The sequence below is a fragment of the Phoca vitulina genome, unplaced genomic scaffold, assembly GCF_004348235.1.
Source record: "Phoca vitulina isolate PV1807 unplaced genomic scaffold, GSC_HSeal_1.0 scaffold19, whole genome shotgun sequence".
NCBI lineage: Eukaryota > Metazoa > Chordata > Mammalia > Carnivora > Phocidae > Phoca > Phoca vitulina.
This window is the reverse complement of record NW_022589722.1, coordinates 3808283-3825690: the sequence shown is the minus strand read 5'-3', so window position 1 is coordinate 3825690 and position 17408 is coordinate 3808283. Positions and strand designations below refer to the sequence as shown.

Here is a 17408-nt window from a genome sequence, read left to right as displayed (position 1 = left end):
GGTGTTGAGTTTGATGAGTTCTTTATAGATTTTGGATACTAGCCCTTTATCTGATATGACATGCTATTTTTGCTTATCCAGCCCTTTTGGGTAGTAGTTTGTTACCATACTTTGCCTTTTTGTCATAGATGCTTCAACTGTGTAGAGAGGAAGCAATGGAAAATTCACTTAATTAAATGTAGTAACTATTTCGTTCCTTTGATCATGCTTTAAATATGGATGCTGAATAGTTTCAAAGTATCTGCATATAAATTCTCATTTTGACTGTATAAAAACTTTGTAAAGTGGACAGATGTAACATTATTTCCTCTTCTTTAGGGATAAGGAAACTAAGGTTTAAAGAATTTAAGTCACTTGCTGAGCTAGTAAGAGATTGGTTAAGATTTGAACCCTAGTCTTACTCCCTTTCAGTTGTTTTTCTAGTCTATCAGTCTACTAAAATTAGCTAAATGTTTGTTAAATATTATAATGAGGTAATTACTACGCTTGGTAATACTCATGTAAGTTAATCTAGAGTTTTATAAATTTAGATTCATAAATAAGAAATGGTTTTGGCATATTTTGTTATTATGCCTGTCAGTGGAAGAGTAAAATGCCTAAATGTGAATTTTATTTAAAAGGTAGTTTTTTTTTTTTACTATGATTTTAGTATTTTGCTTCACATTTTTTCAATATAATCTAAATATATTAGGCTATAGAATCAAAGAATGCAGAAGGAATCTTTGATGCCAATCTGCATTTGAAAGCCCAAGTTGATCAACTTACTGGAAGGAATGAAGAATTAAGACAGGAGCTCAGGGAATCTCGGAAGGAGGCAATCAGTTATTCTCAGCAGTTGGCAAAAGCAAATTTAAAGGTGAGAATATTATTAAATAATAGAAAATGCTAAGCATTATGAGCATAGTATTAATATGAAACTTTTAATTTTTTCTAAAAGACTGAGAAAATGCTTCTTGAATTAATTCAACATTAAGAATACTCCTTTTTGGATTTTTCTTAAGTAAGTGGGAAATAAGTACCTTTTATAACATAAAAGAATACAAAAATTCTAAGTTTATACGTAGGTATTTCTAAATAGAATTTCAAGTATGGTTTAATTAATGCCTGATAGGGCATTCATACATTTACTTTTTAAAAATATTCAGTAGGAAGAAAAAGTTACCTGCTTTTAAATATGTCTTTGCTTGTAAGAGATGTGACTCCCATTTCTGAACTGTTTGTTTCCAGGTAGATCATCTTGAAAAAGAGACCATTCTTTTACGGCAATCAGAAGGATCAAATGTTGTTTTTAAAGGAGTGGACTTACCTGATGGGATTGCACCATCTAGTGCCAATATTATTAATTCTCAAAATGAATATTTAATACATATCTTACAGGTAGTAAAAATTTTGCATGTGAATAACAAAAGTAGTTGATAGTATTTTTTTAATTTAGTCTTCATATATTCCTTTGAGTATTCCTTAGAATATTATCATTGAGATATATTTTTATTGGATTTTGATATTAAATGAAATATTATGAATAAAAGCAGTTCCTTCCATTCATCTATATAAGAAGCATGCTGACATATCTTGTGCATATATGTGTCATGAAACATGATTAACAGGTAGAATAACATGCAGCTAAGGTGGTAATGTATAAATAGGGGAGCACTTATATTTAGTGTTGGTTGGAAAAGCAATTCAAGTGAATAAAGTCCAATACAATTTTTAGTGAAATGATTAAAATTGTTCCTTTTTTGGTTTAACTACTAGAAAAAGTTTTAAAATAAAATTGTCTTTAATGTATTTCTTCCCTTTAAACTTGTGTTAGTTAATCAATTAGTGAATTAGAAAGGGTAGTGCTTTCCCTGTGTATGTCAGTTTTGCTGCCTATATTGTGGTCATTATGAATGGCCTAATGAGAGATACTTTTTATTATTTCACTTGAAGTGTGAATGCCCATAGCATCACATTCATTTGAAATACAATTACAAAAATGTGTTTGGAATCAATGAAAATATGTTTTTGATTATAAGCACTACTGTTTCCATCTCCTAGATGATCCCTTTGTGAATATACTTGAGTTATGATTATTAAATACTTGTTTTTGTATTTGAAAATTACTTTAATCTTTTTTTGAATATTGGAATTTGTATGTTATCTAAGTCAGGGAGGAACAACCTTACCACTTGTTAAAATACTACTTTATAATTCATGTTATATCATTACGTTTAAATTTATAACTTTAGCACTCTTTATGACTTCTCTTATTCTTCTGTAGTATAGGGACACTGTCAACAAGTAAAAGTAGTGTGGCGTTGTCATGTTGCTTCAGACAATTTTTTTCATCTTTATATAAAAAATATATGAAAGGCGTTGTGGTAGATTAAAGAGCGCCAGTTGGGAATCTGAAAACCTGTTCATAGCGACAAAACATGTACTTGGACTTCCAGTCCTAAGAGTGCTAGATGTAGCCAAGGCCTTCGGAGCCACACAAGACCTAACTTTTTAAATGTTGGATTTGCATGTATGTAAGGCACCTGGCACCAGGCTTGCCATATGTGCTCAGCAGTGGCTACCAAGTGTAGTTTTAATGAGCTTTTTAATGTTGAGTTAATCTTTCTAAGTCTGTTTCTTTGTCTATAAAATGAAGTCATTGGAAAGCGTTGTTTGAATGGAGGCATAAACAGATATGTTCACAAAAGGGTATGTGAGGCTGAATGACAAGAGGAAGTTTATAACCACTGAATCTGATCATTTATATGGTTACTGAAACTATCAAATATGATACAAATAATTTTACCAGTTTTATAGTACTTCTCTTTATACATATTGCCTCCTTCCATATGCCTTAAACTAAGATGTTGCAGATAATATAGAAATTATCTGTGCTGCTAATGAATTTGGTAACTATATTCTCTTTTATATATTTTTCCATAATCTTGTCAGACTATGACTTTATACTTTCCAATTTAAAATATATTCTGATTCTTTTTGCATTCTTATTTCTAAACCAATTTTTAGGAACTAGAATGTAAAGAAAATAAATTAAAGAATTTAGAAGATTCTCTTGAAGACTATAACAGAAAATTTGCAGTAATTCGTCATCAGCAAAGCTTATTATATAAGGAATATCTAAGGTATAAGTGTTAGCAAAACTTTATAATGTAATTGCAGCATATTCTGTTTAATGATGAAAGAAATGTAAGAAAGTACTTAGATATTTTATTTTACCCTTCCCTCATACCTTTTCCCTTCTATTTTATGTCTTAGTTTCCTTATCTATAAATTTCTGAGATAGTAATGCCTTTTGCATAGGGTTGTTACAAAATCTAATTGAATTGTTACATGAAAATGCTCAGATATGAACATTTTGCAAATGTCCTGGCACGTGAACATTTTGTAAATGTCAGCTGTTAGCATCATTCTTCATCATCCTTGTCATCATTATTGATATATTTTCGTTGGTAACTAATGTTTCTCCTTATCTCTGCTATTTCATTTGTATCAACCAAATAATTTTCTTAGAAGTCATTTGAATACCAGATCAAAGGTGATTTAAACATGAAGGGTAATTATTATGTGATCTAACAAGAAACCCAAAGGTAATTATAGGGTAGGCTGTGTTTAAGGGTTGTCATTATCTCCTTTTATGGTTTATAAAATAGATGCAGGAGTTCAAGAGAGAGGGAACCATGCCCATTGTAGAAGAGGCATTTTTTTTTCCCACACAACTTTTTATTTTTAGATTAAAAAAAATTTTCCAGAACCTTCTAGCAAAGCAGACTTTGACTCAGATCACATTAGCCGGAATTGGGCTAATGAGTTGTCCAAGTCATATGTTCAAGTCTCAGCCATTCAGTGTTTAACTGTTAACTGTTAACTGTTTATGCCAGCCAGATTGCAGGTGACTGTAGAATGTCTCTCGGGTAAGCAACAGTGCCTTACACACCTTCTTTTAAGTCAAGTGATTTCTACTGTTGTTTGTATTCTAAGTATTTTGCAACTGGTTAACCCTCAAGTTTTAAGAGTAGGGTCAAAATATTGGGAACTAATTTCCAGAATTAGTTTGGAGTGTTGATTATTTTCCTATTTGTTTTCTATTAATAAAATGTTGTAAGATTCAGCTTCAGTTGTTTTATTGTAACAGTTGTAGAGTTGTGTCTCATGAAATAATGAAAGTAATTTGATAAAATAATTTCTTTACATTGCATTTATTTAATAAAAATAGAACTTCCAGGCTAAATCTTTGTCGAATGGAATTTTGAGATATTCTGTTATCGGATACCAGTAGCTGTGATGCCTCTTGTTTTCCTGTAGTTAAATATTTTATTAGGTTTATTATATTGTCATTTTTATTTTTTTTTTAAGTGAAAAGGAGACCTGGAAAATAGAATCTGAAACAGTGAAAGAGGAAAAGAAAAAACTAGAGGATCAAATCCAACAAAACGCTATAAAAGTAAAAGAATATAATGTAAGTAAAACTCTTTTAAAATCAGTGTACAATATCATACAGACTAAGATAGCCACATTCAACAAGTAATATAAATGTGTCTTTGTGCAGAATTTGCTCAGTGCTCTTCAGATGGATTCGGATGAAATGAAAAAAACACTTTCAGAAAATAGTAGAAAAATCACAGTCTTGCAAGTGAATGAAAAATCACTCATAAGACAGTATACCACTTTAGTAGAAATGGAGCGACAGCTTAGGAAAGAAAATGGGAAACAAAAGAATGACTTGATAGCAATGGAAGCTGAAGTTGGTGAAAAAATTGGACGTTTGCAACGATTTAAGGTACATCTGGTTTTTTTTTTTTGACTATAAAAACTTTCTCAAGTATGAGGAAGAGAAGATAGTATAATGAACAACCATCACCTGGATTAATAGTTAACATTTATTAACATTCTGTATTATTGCTTCATCTGTTCCTTGTAGGAATAAATTGCAGACATTTTTTCCCTGAATATTTTAGTTTGCATCTCTAAAAAACAAAGCCTTTTTTGGTTTACATAACACAATAACTTTATCACATCTAACAAAATGGACAATAATTGCCTTAATTATCTAATGTCCAGGCCATATTCACATTTCCTCAGATGTTCCAGGATCCAGTCAAGGATCCTGAATTGTATTTGGATGTTATGTGTCATTAAGTCTTTAATATTCATAAAATCTCCTGTTTTGTTTTTTTTTTCCCTGCTGTGAAAAATGTTGAAGATTTACCTGATTATTTTCTTCGTAATTTTGCTTATTCCTCTATTCACTGTATTTACTAAAAGCTTTGAAGCCTTGGATATGTCAGGTTAAACATTTTTGATTAGAATACTCCATCCATAATCCATTGGACTTTATAAGTTCTACTTTATGTTGCATCACTTCAAGAGATGGAATGTTTGGTAGTCCCATATTTCATGCGTGATTATTGTCTTAGGCAAACAGCAATGTATCTCTATTAGTAAGTGATTTAACTGGTGATATTTTGGTACCATGCAAATAACCAGTTCTTTGCCAGTTCTCCTGATGGCATTAGTAGCCACTAATGATTGTTGTTATCTGATGCAGTTATTTCATTAGGAGTTGCAAAAATTATTTTCTAGTTATATTATGTTTTCTACATGTATTAGCCAATAGTCCTTTGTAAAATAAAGAGCTTTTCCTCATTAGCCCAGCCTATTTGGTTATCTTGAAGTATAGTTCCTACTAGAAAGACAAGATGAAAGCTTCATTCTTTCTTTTTAATGACTAGTCCTCAGAAATCAGAGTTGGTATACTCTGCTTCTACCTGTTTGCCCAACCTCCCCAGCTTTCTCTTCTTTCAGTATCATTACAGACTCACACACTTAGTCGTTGTTTGTTAGTCTTAATTTTGGCCAGTGGGAGCCCTTTAAAGCCGGCTCTTGATTCCTTTTGACAATAATCCAATAATCTTTGAACCAAGCTTCAAATGTTGGTTTGTTTTCTGGCACAACAAGATGTTCAAGATTTACCTTATATACTTTTATCCAGGTTTGGAATATACCATTACTCTAAAGAACCCTGGTTCTTTTTAGTGGGAAAGGCATTTAGATACCAAAAACTGGTCACTAGATGTTACTGTTCTTGAAGTTTCATTGCTACTGGTCCCTTTCAGTGGACAAATTAGGAAAATACGTGTATACTAAAACCATGAGTTAATATTGTTATCTCCAGTTCAGATTTAATATAATGGGGTTAGGAAATGGTATGGAGTTGTTACTGGCCTTTGATTTTGTACTTGTATTTCCTTTTTCTTACATGGAAATCTGTTATTAACGTTAAAATAATCGCTCTATCCTATAATATTCACACATTAATTTGAAGATAATCTTGCATTGGTATTAACAACAGCAGCAATGCTACCAGATTTAGTTTAAAATTTCTTTATAGTTCTTATTTTCTTTAGAATATCGTTCAATAGGATGTATAGTCAAGGTAATATATTTCTACAGTAACTTGAAATAATTTTCTTTGTGTGTTTATGCTATAAATTTGATATATAGTTAGGCTCATTTGTTTTGCATTTGTCTTCAAACTCAGAGGTTACTTTTCTTTTTTTAAATTGATTTGAATATATAAAATATTTGCATGTTTCAAACATACAGTCAGAGAAATCTTACTTCGTTCCCTATACTTTGACTCCATTCTGCCCTACCTGCTATAGGTAACTGATTATCCTTTTAATGATTCTTTTTGAAGATATTAACAGACACAGGACATGGCATGCTGTTTGTACTTTTACACCTTGCCTTACATCTTGTTTTATATAGCTCCTTCTAAGCATGTACATGTTCAGTTTACATGTCCAAATTTACATAGGATCATATAAACACAAAAGAATTCAAAGTAGAATTAAAATGAAGTTGAGTTCCTTACTATTTGCTTTTAATAATAGGTGAAATTGTCATGCTAACAAACTTATTTTCAATGTGATCTTAAAGCTAAACGCTGATGGAAAAAGGAACTTGTTAAATAATGAAAGCTATTTTTCTTTGGACATGTAATAAGGAAATTTTGAGTCTTAAGAAATGTTTTTGTTTTTAAAAAATTTTTGTGTTTTTCTTGGAGTTTTGCACATATAGCTAGTGTGTGAGATCGAAGGGAAAACAGAACTAGAATGCTCTTCTCCTCAACCTGATTGTTCAACCTGTATTTGGGGGCTGGTGCGTGACAGTTGGGAAGCCAAAAATTGGGCATTTTTAGGGGACTGGAAATAGGAAACTCCTCCCCATCCAAAGAAAGTGTGAAACCAAATTCCAGGGGTAGGGTAGAATAACGTATACTTACTTGGATGGAAAAGAGAAGCTGTCAAAATGAGATGTGAACCACTATTACAAATATTTTTCCCTCATTACTCTACTTAACAAGAAATTTTAACCGTAAATTCTTTATCTTCCTCACTTTATAAATTTGGTTATTCGTTGCACTACTTCTTCAACGTACCTAGAGAGAAATAAAAGTTCAGATATTTCTTCTTAGTGTTAATACAGTGTCTTTGAGCAGTGACTTTTTATAGTTGTATGGCTGATGAGTAGAACATGAAACAAGTAACTTTAAGTCTTTCATATTATTTGAGATAGCTATGATTGAGAGAAATTTTTTTCTCATCAAGGATTATTTCCTTCATGTGAACCAAAGGTTTTCTTTTCTTACAAAGCTACTCTGTGTAACTGTAATAAGCAGAAATAGCTAAATCGTAATGTGGTGATGCTAATTTTGCCATTCAGCTAACTAAAGGCAAATTTTTTTAATCTTATGAAATTTAGAAAAGCCATCCAGAGATACATTCTGAGTGATACATTTTCTTGCTGTTGTGTATTGTGCTTTTCTGAAATTAATTGAATTTCATTTTACTGTGATAGTCATGAAAGGATTCCCTTCATTTTTATTTTTATTATTTAAAATTTCTAAATATTTCTTATATGAAAGAAATAATTATTGTAATATTTTTTAATACACGAGAAATCTTTTTTTTAAAAAAAATGATTCTAAAATAGGGGTGCCTGGGTAGCTGAGTCGTTAAGTGTCTGCCTTTGGCTCAGGTCATGGTCCTGGGGTCCTGGGATCGAGCCCTGCATTGGGCTCCCTGCTTGGTGGGAAGCCTGCTTCTCCCTCTCCCACTCCCCCTGCTGTGTTCCCTCTCTCGCTGTCTCTCTCTGTCGAATAAATAAATAAATCTTTAAAAAAAAAAGATTCTAAAATCTGTTTTGCTTTTAGCTGTATTATATTATGCTTCACCAGAAAAAAATACACCAACTTAACTCAGTGTATCCTTGTTTACATAGGAAATGGCCACTTTCAAGATTGCAGCTCTCCAAAAAGTTATAGATAATAGTGTTTCTTTGTCTGAACTAGAATTGGCCAATAAACAATACAATGAGTTGACTGCAAAGTACAGGGACATCTTGCAAAAAGATAATATGCTGGTTCAAAGAACAAATAAGTTGGAACACTTAGAGGTAAGTTTATGTGGTCCCTGAACCTTGTAGTGTTAGCTGTTTTTCTTGGGTGATACCAGTAGGTGCAGAATGATTTCCAGATGACTTCATCCTGTCATCCTCCCTTAGTCCACTTGCATAATTTTATTGAATCAAGCCTCTTTTCCCCAGGCACTTAAAAAAGAAAAAGGGGCATGAACCAGATAGGGAATATAACCAAAAGAGGAAGCATCATTAAGTACCCATCCCTTTCTCTTCCCCCTGAACCCAGTGCAAATATTTTTCTTACAGTCCTTGGCTTATTATGTTCCTTGGGATGATATATCCAAGAATGGCTCTTCCTGGACCATGGATGAACTCTGGAAATTCCCATCCTTTCTTATTGTACAGATAAGAAAAAGTAAGATGAAGTATCATAAGTTGCATTAAAAAAATATGTGAATATGGCCCAGAACCCTCTGTAGTTCTCTTTTAGCCACTTGACTTCCATATCTTTAACAGTAGGCAAAACCAGCTCCTGTTTTGTTCATCTTCCTCTTCAAAAATAAGGGCTTACGTCTTTTGACTTGTTCTCTTTTGTGATCCTCTCCTAGGACAGGAATGAGGTCTAATTTTGAGGCTTCATTGGTTGTACTTGTGTAGAGGGACACAATCAATAGTACACCCAAATGTCATTTTAAATAGCTTTGAATGACTCCTACAAAATTATCTGAGTTATTTATTAATACTAACTATAAGTAGTCATGATCAGTTTCCTTTTTACTGTTTTGCTAAAGAGAGATGATTATGTTAATTTTTATAGAAAATTTTGAATATTTAGATGTGGTAATAATTTATTTTACTTCTTCCCCATCTTTCATTTTCTGTGCCCTCTTCCTCTGAAGCATTTGAAAATCCTATGTAAGAAATGTGTTAATGTAGATAACATAGCAATAAGTAATTTTTAACTTTTATTTATCTACTTTTTCAAAGAATATTTTTCATCTTTCCTTAAAATTTAAAAAAATTTGCATTTGAATTATATCCCTTCCTTTCCTTCCTGCATCTCGATTATAATTCTGAATATATATTTATCCCTGTTGGCAGTGTCTTCATTTTATTCTTTATTATGTGTATTGTGATAGCCATTACTCCTATCCCTATCTCCCGTATTACCTTCTCCTTACTGCCACTACAGTGATTATTCTAAACATGAACCTGACCATGTGATGCCCTGCTTCAAACCTATCAACAGCTGTTAGTCACTTAAAGAATAAAAGTCAAATTCCTTTCATGATTAGCCCCCACTTACCTCATGTCATCTCCTGTGTTGCTGTAAGTACTCTTGCAAGTTATGTTTTTGACACTGAACTGCTAGTTTTCTGGAACACAGTGTTTTTTCCTATATATGTTCCTTTGTACCTGCTGTTCCCTTGTCTAGAAAACTCTCCCCACCCCAGCTTATGTGCTCAGTGAATTTCTGTTTATGCTTAAAACTTCATTTAGACATTTTTTTTTCCAGAAGTATCTTTATAGACAAAGTCCCTCTGTTTATATTAGTTCTCTGTCTTGTACCTAGTTCTGGTATTTATATCACATCATACTATGAGTGTTGATATGTCTGCATCCCTGACTGGAATATAAGCTTCTTGATGTCAGGAACTCTACTTAATTCATTTTTGTGTGTTTAGTGCATCCTGTTTGGCACACAGTTAAAGCTAATAAATGTTGACCTTGAGAGAGTGATTAATGGTGTAGAGCCATGGTGCAAAGGTCATCAAATGTGGTGATTAGGTCTTGAGAGAAAAGGTGATGAAAATCAAATTTCCGAATATAAAGAGAGTGGGTAATAAGAAAATGCAAAACTCGAATGGCTGATAAGGCCATTCGAAAAACTAGAAATTTGATGACAGAAGAAAAGAGAAATAGATATGGGCTGAGGTAGAATCGAGAGGAAGATTTGTTTTATCAACTTTTTTCTTTTTTAAAGATTTTATTTATTTATGTGAGAGAATGAGAGAGAGAGCACATGAGAGGGGGGAAGGTCAGAGGGAGAAGCAGACTCCCTGCTGAGCAGGAAGCCCAATGCGGACTCATTTCTGGGACTCCAGGATCATGACCTGAGCCAAAGGCAGTCGCCCAACCAACTGAGCCACCCAGGCGCCCCAACTTTTTTTCTTTTAAATAAAGGAGACCAATGAAGTTTGAGGGGAGAGGGAAAGAAAACTTATTTATTTTTTGAATTTTATTTTATTATGTTATGTTAGTCACCATACAATACATCACCAGTTAGGAAAGAAAATTCAGAGCGAATAGGGAGAGAACGATTGAAGATTGGAGAGGAGGATGGTAAAAGCGTGCGTGCGCTGCGAAGGCCGGGGTGGGGGTGAGAATAGGATCTGGAACAAGACCAAAGTTCTCCTTGGAAGTCAGGATTTAAGAGAAAAAAAGGGGTAGAAAGATGTTTAAAACACTCTAATCCCTCTTTGTTGTTTTCCTATGTATTTACACTACCTAGACCTAGGTTGTAATTGTGCCTTTTACCAGAAAGTCATGTTTTATTCCCTTATCTTGCTTTTCTTTTTATTATAAAATATCCTTTAAAGAAAACCTCATTATGCTGTTTTATCATTCTTCATAACACATATTACCTGACACTGTATTATATATTGGCTTCTTTTCCAACTACCGCCCCCCCCAAAAAACACAATAGAAGTTCTAGGATAGAATTTGTTTCTCATTAAAGTCCAGGGCTTAGAATACCTGACATACAATAAGCATTCTGTTTGTTAAAACAAAGAATAAATGAGCATATTAAATTTATGTGGCAACTCCTACATTTATATGTCCAGCCTGACTTCTCAGTGCTGTAATGGAATTACCTACTTTACAGCTCCTGTTTCAAGGGGATCTCAAATGTAACTTATCCAAAATAATCTCCTGATGTCTGTTCTTCTCATAGTCTTTTCTGTTTCAGTATGCACTGTTGTTACCTACTCAGGGAAGGCAGATACCTTAGAGTTGCTTTCTAGTCATTTCTCTCCCCTGTCGCTTTTATTTCCTGAATATAATTCATTCATATGTGTCCTCTTTTCTCCATCTTCACTGCTAGGACCCTATTCATCGGGACTTTACAATATCTTCCTAATTTCTGATTTTCCTGAGTACCCCTTCATTTATTCTCTATATTGCCTTCAGAATGATTGTTTAAAACTTCCTCCTTAAAATCTTTATGGTTTCCTATTATATATTAAGTTAAATTCCAGTTCCTTATCTTGACATACCATGCCTGGCCCGGTATGGCTCTGGTATCTCTCCCACTTTACCTCGTAGCACTTTTCGCTGTTATTTTTGCTGACTGTGCTCAAGTCCTCTAACACCTCAGACTCAGTCCTGCATCCGAGTATCCAGGTCTGTCTGTACCTCAGCCCTTCCCCTGGCTGGTTTCTTCTCAAGACTGGCTCCTTCTCAAGACTGGCTCCTTCTAATACCTTAGTTTTCAGCTTAAATACCACCTCTTCAGGAGTTAATACCTTCTTTAACTGCTTTATATTGATTTGACTCCTTTTGTTTTTCTCTGAATCCATACTTTGTATCTTTCTAGATCTTTACATTTTTAATGATTATTTTGTTTGCTTACCGGTTCACTGTCTGCTGCCTTCCACACCCTCCCCGACTCCTGCCATACACACATACCCACAGACACCAAATGGTGAGGCCTGTGAAGGCTAGAATATTGTGTTTCTTTTCACCATGGACATGCAGCACCTCACTGATAGCATGCTAGGGATGCTCAGTAACTATTTGTGTGAAACAGGGAAGTGAGCAATCTTCATTGTTACGGTTGTGAAAGTCTCAGTATTCTAGCTTGGCCAGAATGCACACGGCAGAAGCTAATGCTGAGAAGCCACAGATCGGATACACGAGATTTTGATGATTACTTTAAAATAGTATTTTCTTTAGGTATGTGTATATCTCTCTCTCTCCATGTGTGTATGTGTGTGTGTGTGTGTATGTGTGTTTGTATGTATATATTACATGTAGGGGAGCTCCTAATTTTGTTTAAAAAAAACTAGATTGTGAGTTTTAGGAGATATTATATAAAGTTAAGGCAATATCATTGCTGTGGTATTAGCCTGAATTACAGTGTAGTTTCTCAGTGATGTTTCTGTTTTATTCAGTGTGAAAATGCATCCCTAAAAGAACAAATGGAATCTATAAATAAAGAACTGGAGATTACCAAGGAAAAACTTTACACTATCGAACAAGCCTGGGAGCAAGAAACTAAATTAGGTAAGTATTAGGACTCTGATAATATAAAATGATGAAGATCTAACAGTGAATATTTTTCATATATAGTTCCTTTTCTATATTCGGTGAAAAGGAAGTATTTTGATAAAAACGAACTCTGCCTAACAGTTAATTTAGCAGGCAGCTGATGAGTAATATCTTGTGCTAATCTCTACCAAAATTTGATTTTTAGTTATTTAATTAGATTTATTCCTAGTGATATCATGTATGTTAAAAAATTATGACTAAGCATTAGCTATTTTGAACCACTTAACAGTCAAGACTAGTGATGATTTTTAAATACTATATTTTAGTGGTACTATTAGGAATTTTCCACCGTGTGTGAAGTTCTATTGGGAATGCATCATTTGATATATTTAAATTAAAAGGTCACCATAAAACATAAAAAAATTTTTGAAAAGAATTTATATAACCCATAGTTTGACTATTATTATTTTTTATATCACCTTATCCATGTTTACATGAGCACTGGGTATTGTGTGGAAGTGTTGAATTACTATATTGTACCCCTGAAACTAATATTACATTGTGTGTTAACTGGAATTTAAATAAAAACTTAAATAAATAAATAAAATGTAAGTTTGATTCTAATGGAAAAAATATATACTTTAACATTGTATTATATTCACTGAGATGTCAAAATATTTCTGTTTTATTCATCATCTTATACATACAGATATTCATGCAATATCTTACTGTTGCAGTGGTTAAATCACTAGGTTTCCCTATTTTTGCTATTGCTCGTGGTGCTGCAGTGAACACCTTCAGGTGTATCTAACAGAGGTACTACTGTCTCACAGGATAGTAAAATCTTTGTGCCTCCTGATAGGGTTTTCCATATTAGTTTTTCAAATGGTTATCCTGGTTTATGGTATTTAAATAATTTTTTATCTTACTAGCATTGTGCTTTATAATTTTCTAATAAATTCGCTCCTTTGGATAAAGTGTTTTTATATGTTTCTTTTCTAGACCTTAGATCTCTAATGCTATTCAGAGTTTCTGTTATGAAAGAGAGCTGTTTTTTTAAATTGGTAATTGGGACATGTAGTACTTTAGTGAAGACTAACATTGGGCCTAACATTATCTAAAAGAAGCTATTTTCAGAAATGCAATTTTTAATTCATTAAGAGATTAAAAGTGAATTGACTTCCATGTAGCTTCTACATGAAAGAAGGTATCTTATATCCTAAGATATAAAAAAAAGAGTATTACATACAATTGTGGTAAGTTCTCTGTTCATTTTACCCTATCTCTCTTTAATTAAGTGCTAGATTGCCTATAGAAATTCCTAAATTTCTATGAGGAATAATTTTTATCATCATATGACTGATGAAGAATGTAAGTTCCAGGGAGATGAAACAGGATAGGCAGTATCCAAACAGGACTAGAGCTAAGACTGGAATCCAGGTCTGTCATAATAAGGCTCATGTGTTTTCCATGGAACCATGTTATTGCATCCTTGTCTACAATGGCTAAAATATTTGGGATATGATTTTGATAACAGCTTGAGATTGACTTAGTATTGTTGCATATAGGAAATGAATCAAACATGGATAAGGCAAAGAAATCAATAACCAACAGTGAAATTGTTTCTATTTCCAAAAAAATCACTATGCTGGAGATGAAGGAATTAAATGAAAGGCAGCGGGCTGAACACTCTCAAAAAATGTATGAACATGTGAGGACTTCATTAAAGCAAATGGAAGAACGTAATTTTGAATTGGAAACCAAATTTGCTGAGGTTTGATATAATTTTTATCATGCAACTAGAGTAAGAATTAGTCATGTTAGACATTGTATTTTGTGAGTGATTAGTTTGTATTTTTGAAGTAACGTAGTACAGTGCTTGTGCTTCATGTAATGTATATATAAAAGAATAAAAGATGTATTTTTAAATCTGAAATGTTTAAAAAGAAAGCAGGTATTTCTGTGAATAAGTTCTTATTTCTCATCAGCATTACATTAGAGTTAATGGAAAAAGGTATTATTTGCTTAATAATGGTGTTCCCTTCCACTACCATCCATTCATTTAACAAATATTTATTGAGTGCCTGTCACATGCCAGACACTGTATGGGGGCTGGTGTTAGGGCAGGAAACAAAATAGACAGTAATCTCTGCTCTCAGGACTTTACATTTTAATAGTAAATTTTAGACTTTTTTGATATAGTCAGAAATATTAAATTGGATGGCAATAAATATAGTTTGCAAATATTCAACAATTAATGATGAAAAAGAAAGAACTCTTGTAATGTTTACTTTGAGAATTTGTATATTTTTTTGAGAATTAGTATATATTTTAAACATATGTCATTTTGTTTAACTGAGTCACTAAATATATATTAATAAGATTTTATTAACTCATTTGTATTTATTTATAGATGATATAATTGAAGTAAAGTATAACACATGCACCACATTTCAAACAAATTTAAGAAAATCAGAGATTCAAATATTAGACTGTGAGTTGTCTAATATAAATGACTTTGGTGGGTTGGTGTATAACCAGAGTTTTTATAATGTGTTCCTGACTCTTTCTCTTTACCCTCTTCAATTTATTCTTAATATTTCATCACACCCAATTCAGTATGGCTTGCCTAATGCCAAGTAAAGAGAACTGCAGTATGGTAAAAGCTAAACTGAAAGGGAAAACCTCACCAAAAACTGATATATCTGAACATTTTTTTGTTATTTTTTTCTTAGCTTACCAAAATCAATTTGGAAGCACAGAAGGTGGAACAGATGTTAAGAGATGAATTAGCTGATAGTGTGAGCAAGACAGTAAGTGATGCTGATAGGCAACGGATTCTAGAATTAGAGAAGAGTGAAATGGAACTAAAAGTTGAAGTGTCAAAGTAAGTTCATCCAAACTTTTCAGTTATTAGGTGTGTCTACTCTAATTCATCTTTAAGAAACCTAATTACAGTGGTTTGGGGTAAAACTCTTCGTGGGATTGATACTGGTCGTTTTTATTTTTCTTTTTTTGTAAGAACAAGATTAAATAATATTAACAAGATTAGTTTTTAACAGGCGTAGATAATAATATTGAAGAGGAAATAACTTCCCAAGATTCATATTTTTCAGAGTCCAGGAATAGTATTGCAGAAAGCACTGAACTTGGAATTCAGACCCTGTGCAGCCTAGTTCTTCCACATACTGATATTTTTTTGGAGGAAAGTGTGGTAGTCATTTAATTTATTTAAATTTAAATTTCTTATGTCTGATAAAGGGTTAGTATCCAAAATACATAAAGGAATTATACAACTCAACACCTAAAAAAACAAATAATGGGCAGAAGAAATTAACAGGCATTTCTCTAAAGAAGACATCCAGATGGCCAGCAGACACATGAAAAGATGCTCAGCATCACTCATCATCAAGGAAATGCAAATCAAAACTACAATGAGATATCACTTAACACCTGTTAGAATGCTAAACTCAAAAACACAAAAAACAAGTATTGGCGAGGATGTGGAGAAGGCAAGGATGTGGAGAAGGCGAGGATGTGGAGAAAAAGGAACCCTCTTGCCCTGTTGGTGGGAATGCAAACTGGTGGAAAACAGTATGGAGGTTCCTCAAAAAGTTAAAAAGAGAACTACCCTATGATTCAGTAATAGCACTACTAGGTATTTAATCCAAAAATACAAAAACACTAATTCAGAGGGATACATGCACCTCTGTGTTTATAGCAGCATTATTTACAATAGCCAAATTATGGAAGCAGCCCAGTGTCCATTGATAGATGAATGGATAAAGAAGTGGTATGTGGAATAATATTCCAGTATTCCAATTATTGGAATATTATTCAGCCATAAAAGGTTGAAATCTTGCCATTTGCAACAACATGGACGGAACTAGAAAGTATAATGCTAAGCGAAATAAGTCAGTCACAAAAAGACAAATACCATATGATTTCAGTCATGTGTGGAACTTAAGAAACAAAACAAATGAGCAAAGGAAGAAAAAAAAGAGAAAGACAAACCCAGAAACAGACTTAACTATAGAGAACAGCTGATGGGTACCAGAGAGGAGTTGGGGGGGGGATTGGGTTAAATAAATGATGGGGATTAAGGAGTGCACTTGGGATGAGCACTGGGTGATGTATGAAAGTGTTCAGTCATTATATTGTACACCTGAAACCAGGATAACACTGTATGTTAACTATACTGGAATAAAATACAGTAAAATAAATATATTAAGAAATTGCCACAGCCACCCCAACTTTAAACGACCACTACCCTGATCAGTCAGCAGCCATCAACATTAAAGGAAAACCCTCCACCAGCAAAAAGATTATGGCTTGTTGAAAGTTCGGATGATGGTTGGCATTTTTTAGCAGTAAAAATGTGTATATTTTTAAAATATTTTATTTATTTATTTAGAGACAGAGTACGAGCAGGGGGAGGGACATGGAGGGGGACAGAGAGAATCTCAAGCAGACTCCACACTGATTGCGGAGCCTGATGTGGGGCTCGATCTTATGACCCTAAGATCATGACCTGAGCTGAAATCAAGAGTCAGACATTTACCCAACTGAGCCACCCAGGTGCCCCAGTGATAAAATATTTTTTAATTAAAAAAATAGAATAAATGTTAGTTTCTTCACTTTTTTAAGAGAGTACTAGTATCTATCTCTTCTACTTGTTCTATAAGATTGCTATAAAAATATGAAAAATTCAGATT

General features: G+C 33.1%; 1 protein-coding gene across 1 annotated transcript in view; it reads left to right on the top strand.

Annotated features, from left to right (window-relative positions):
• CEP290 (centrosomal protein 290) overlaps nt 1-17408 on the top strand; it is an 84851-nt gene that overhangs the window by 29453 nt on the left and 37990 nt on the right. Inside the window, exons 20-28 of the mRNA XM_032416189.1 lie at nt 692-856; nt 1228-1377; nt 3007-3122; nt 4354-4456; nt 4547-4777; nt 8284-8457; nt 12597-12708; nt 14262-14467; nt 15429-15580. Coding sequence (XP_032272080.1) covers nt 692-856; nt 1228-1377; nt 3007-3122; nt 4354-4456; nt 4547-4777; nt 8284-8457; nt 12597-12708; nt 14262-14467; nt 15429-15580 — 1409 coding nt within the window. The remainder of the gene's footprint in view (nt 1-691; nt 857-1227; nt 1378-3006; nt 3123-4353; nt 4457-4546; nt 4778-8283; nt 8458-12596; nt 12709-14261; nt 14468-15428; nt 15581-17408) is intronic.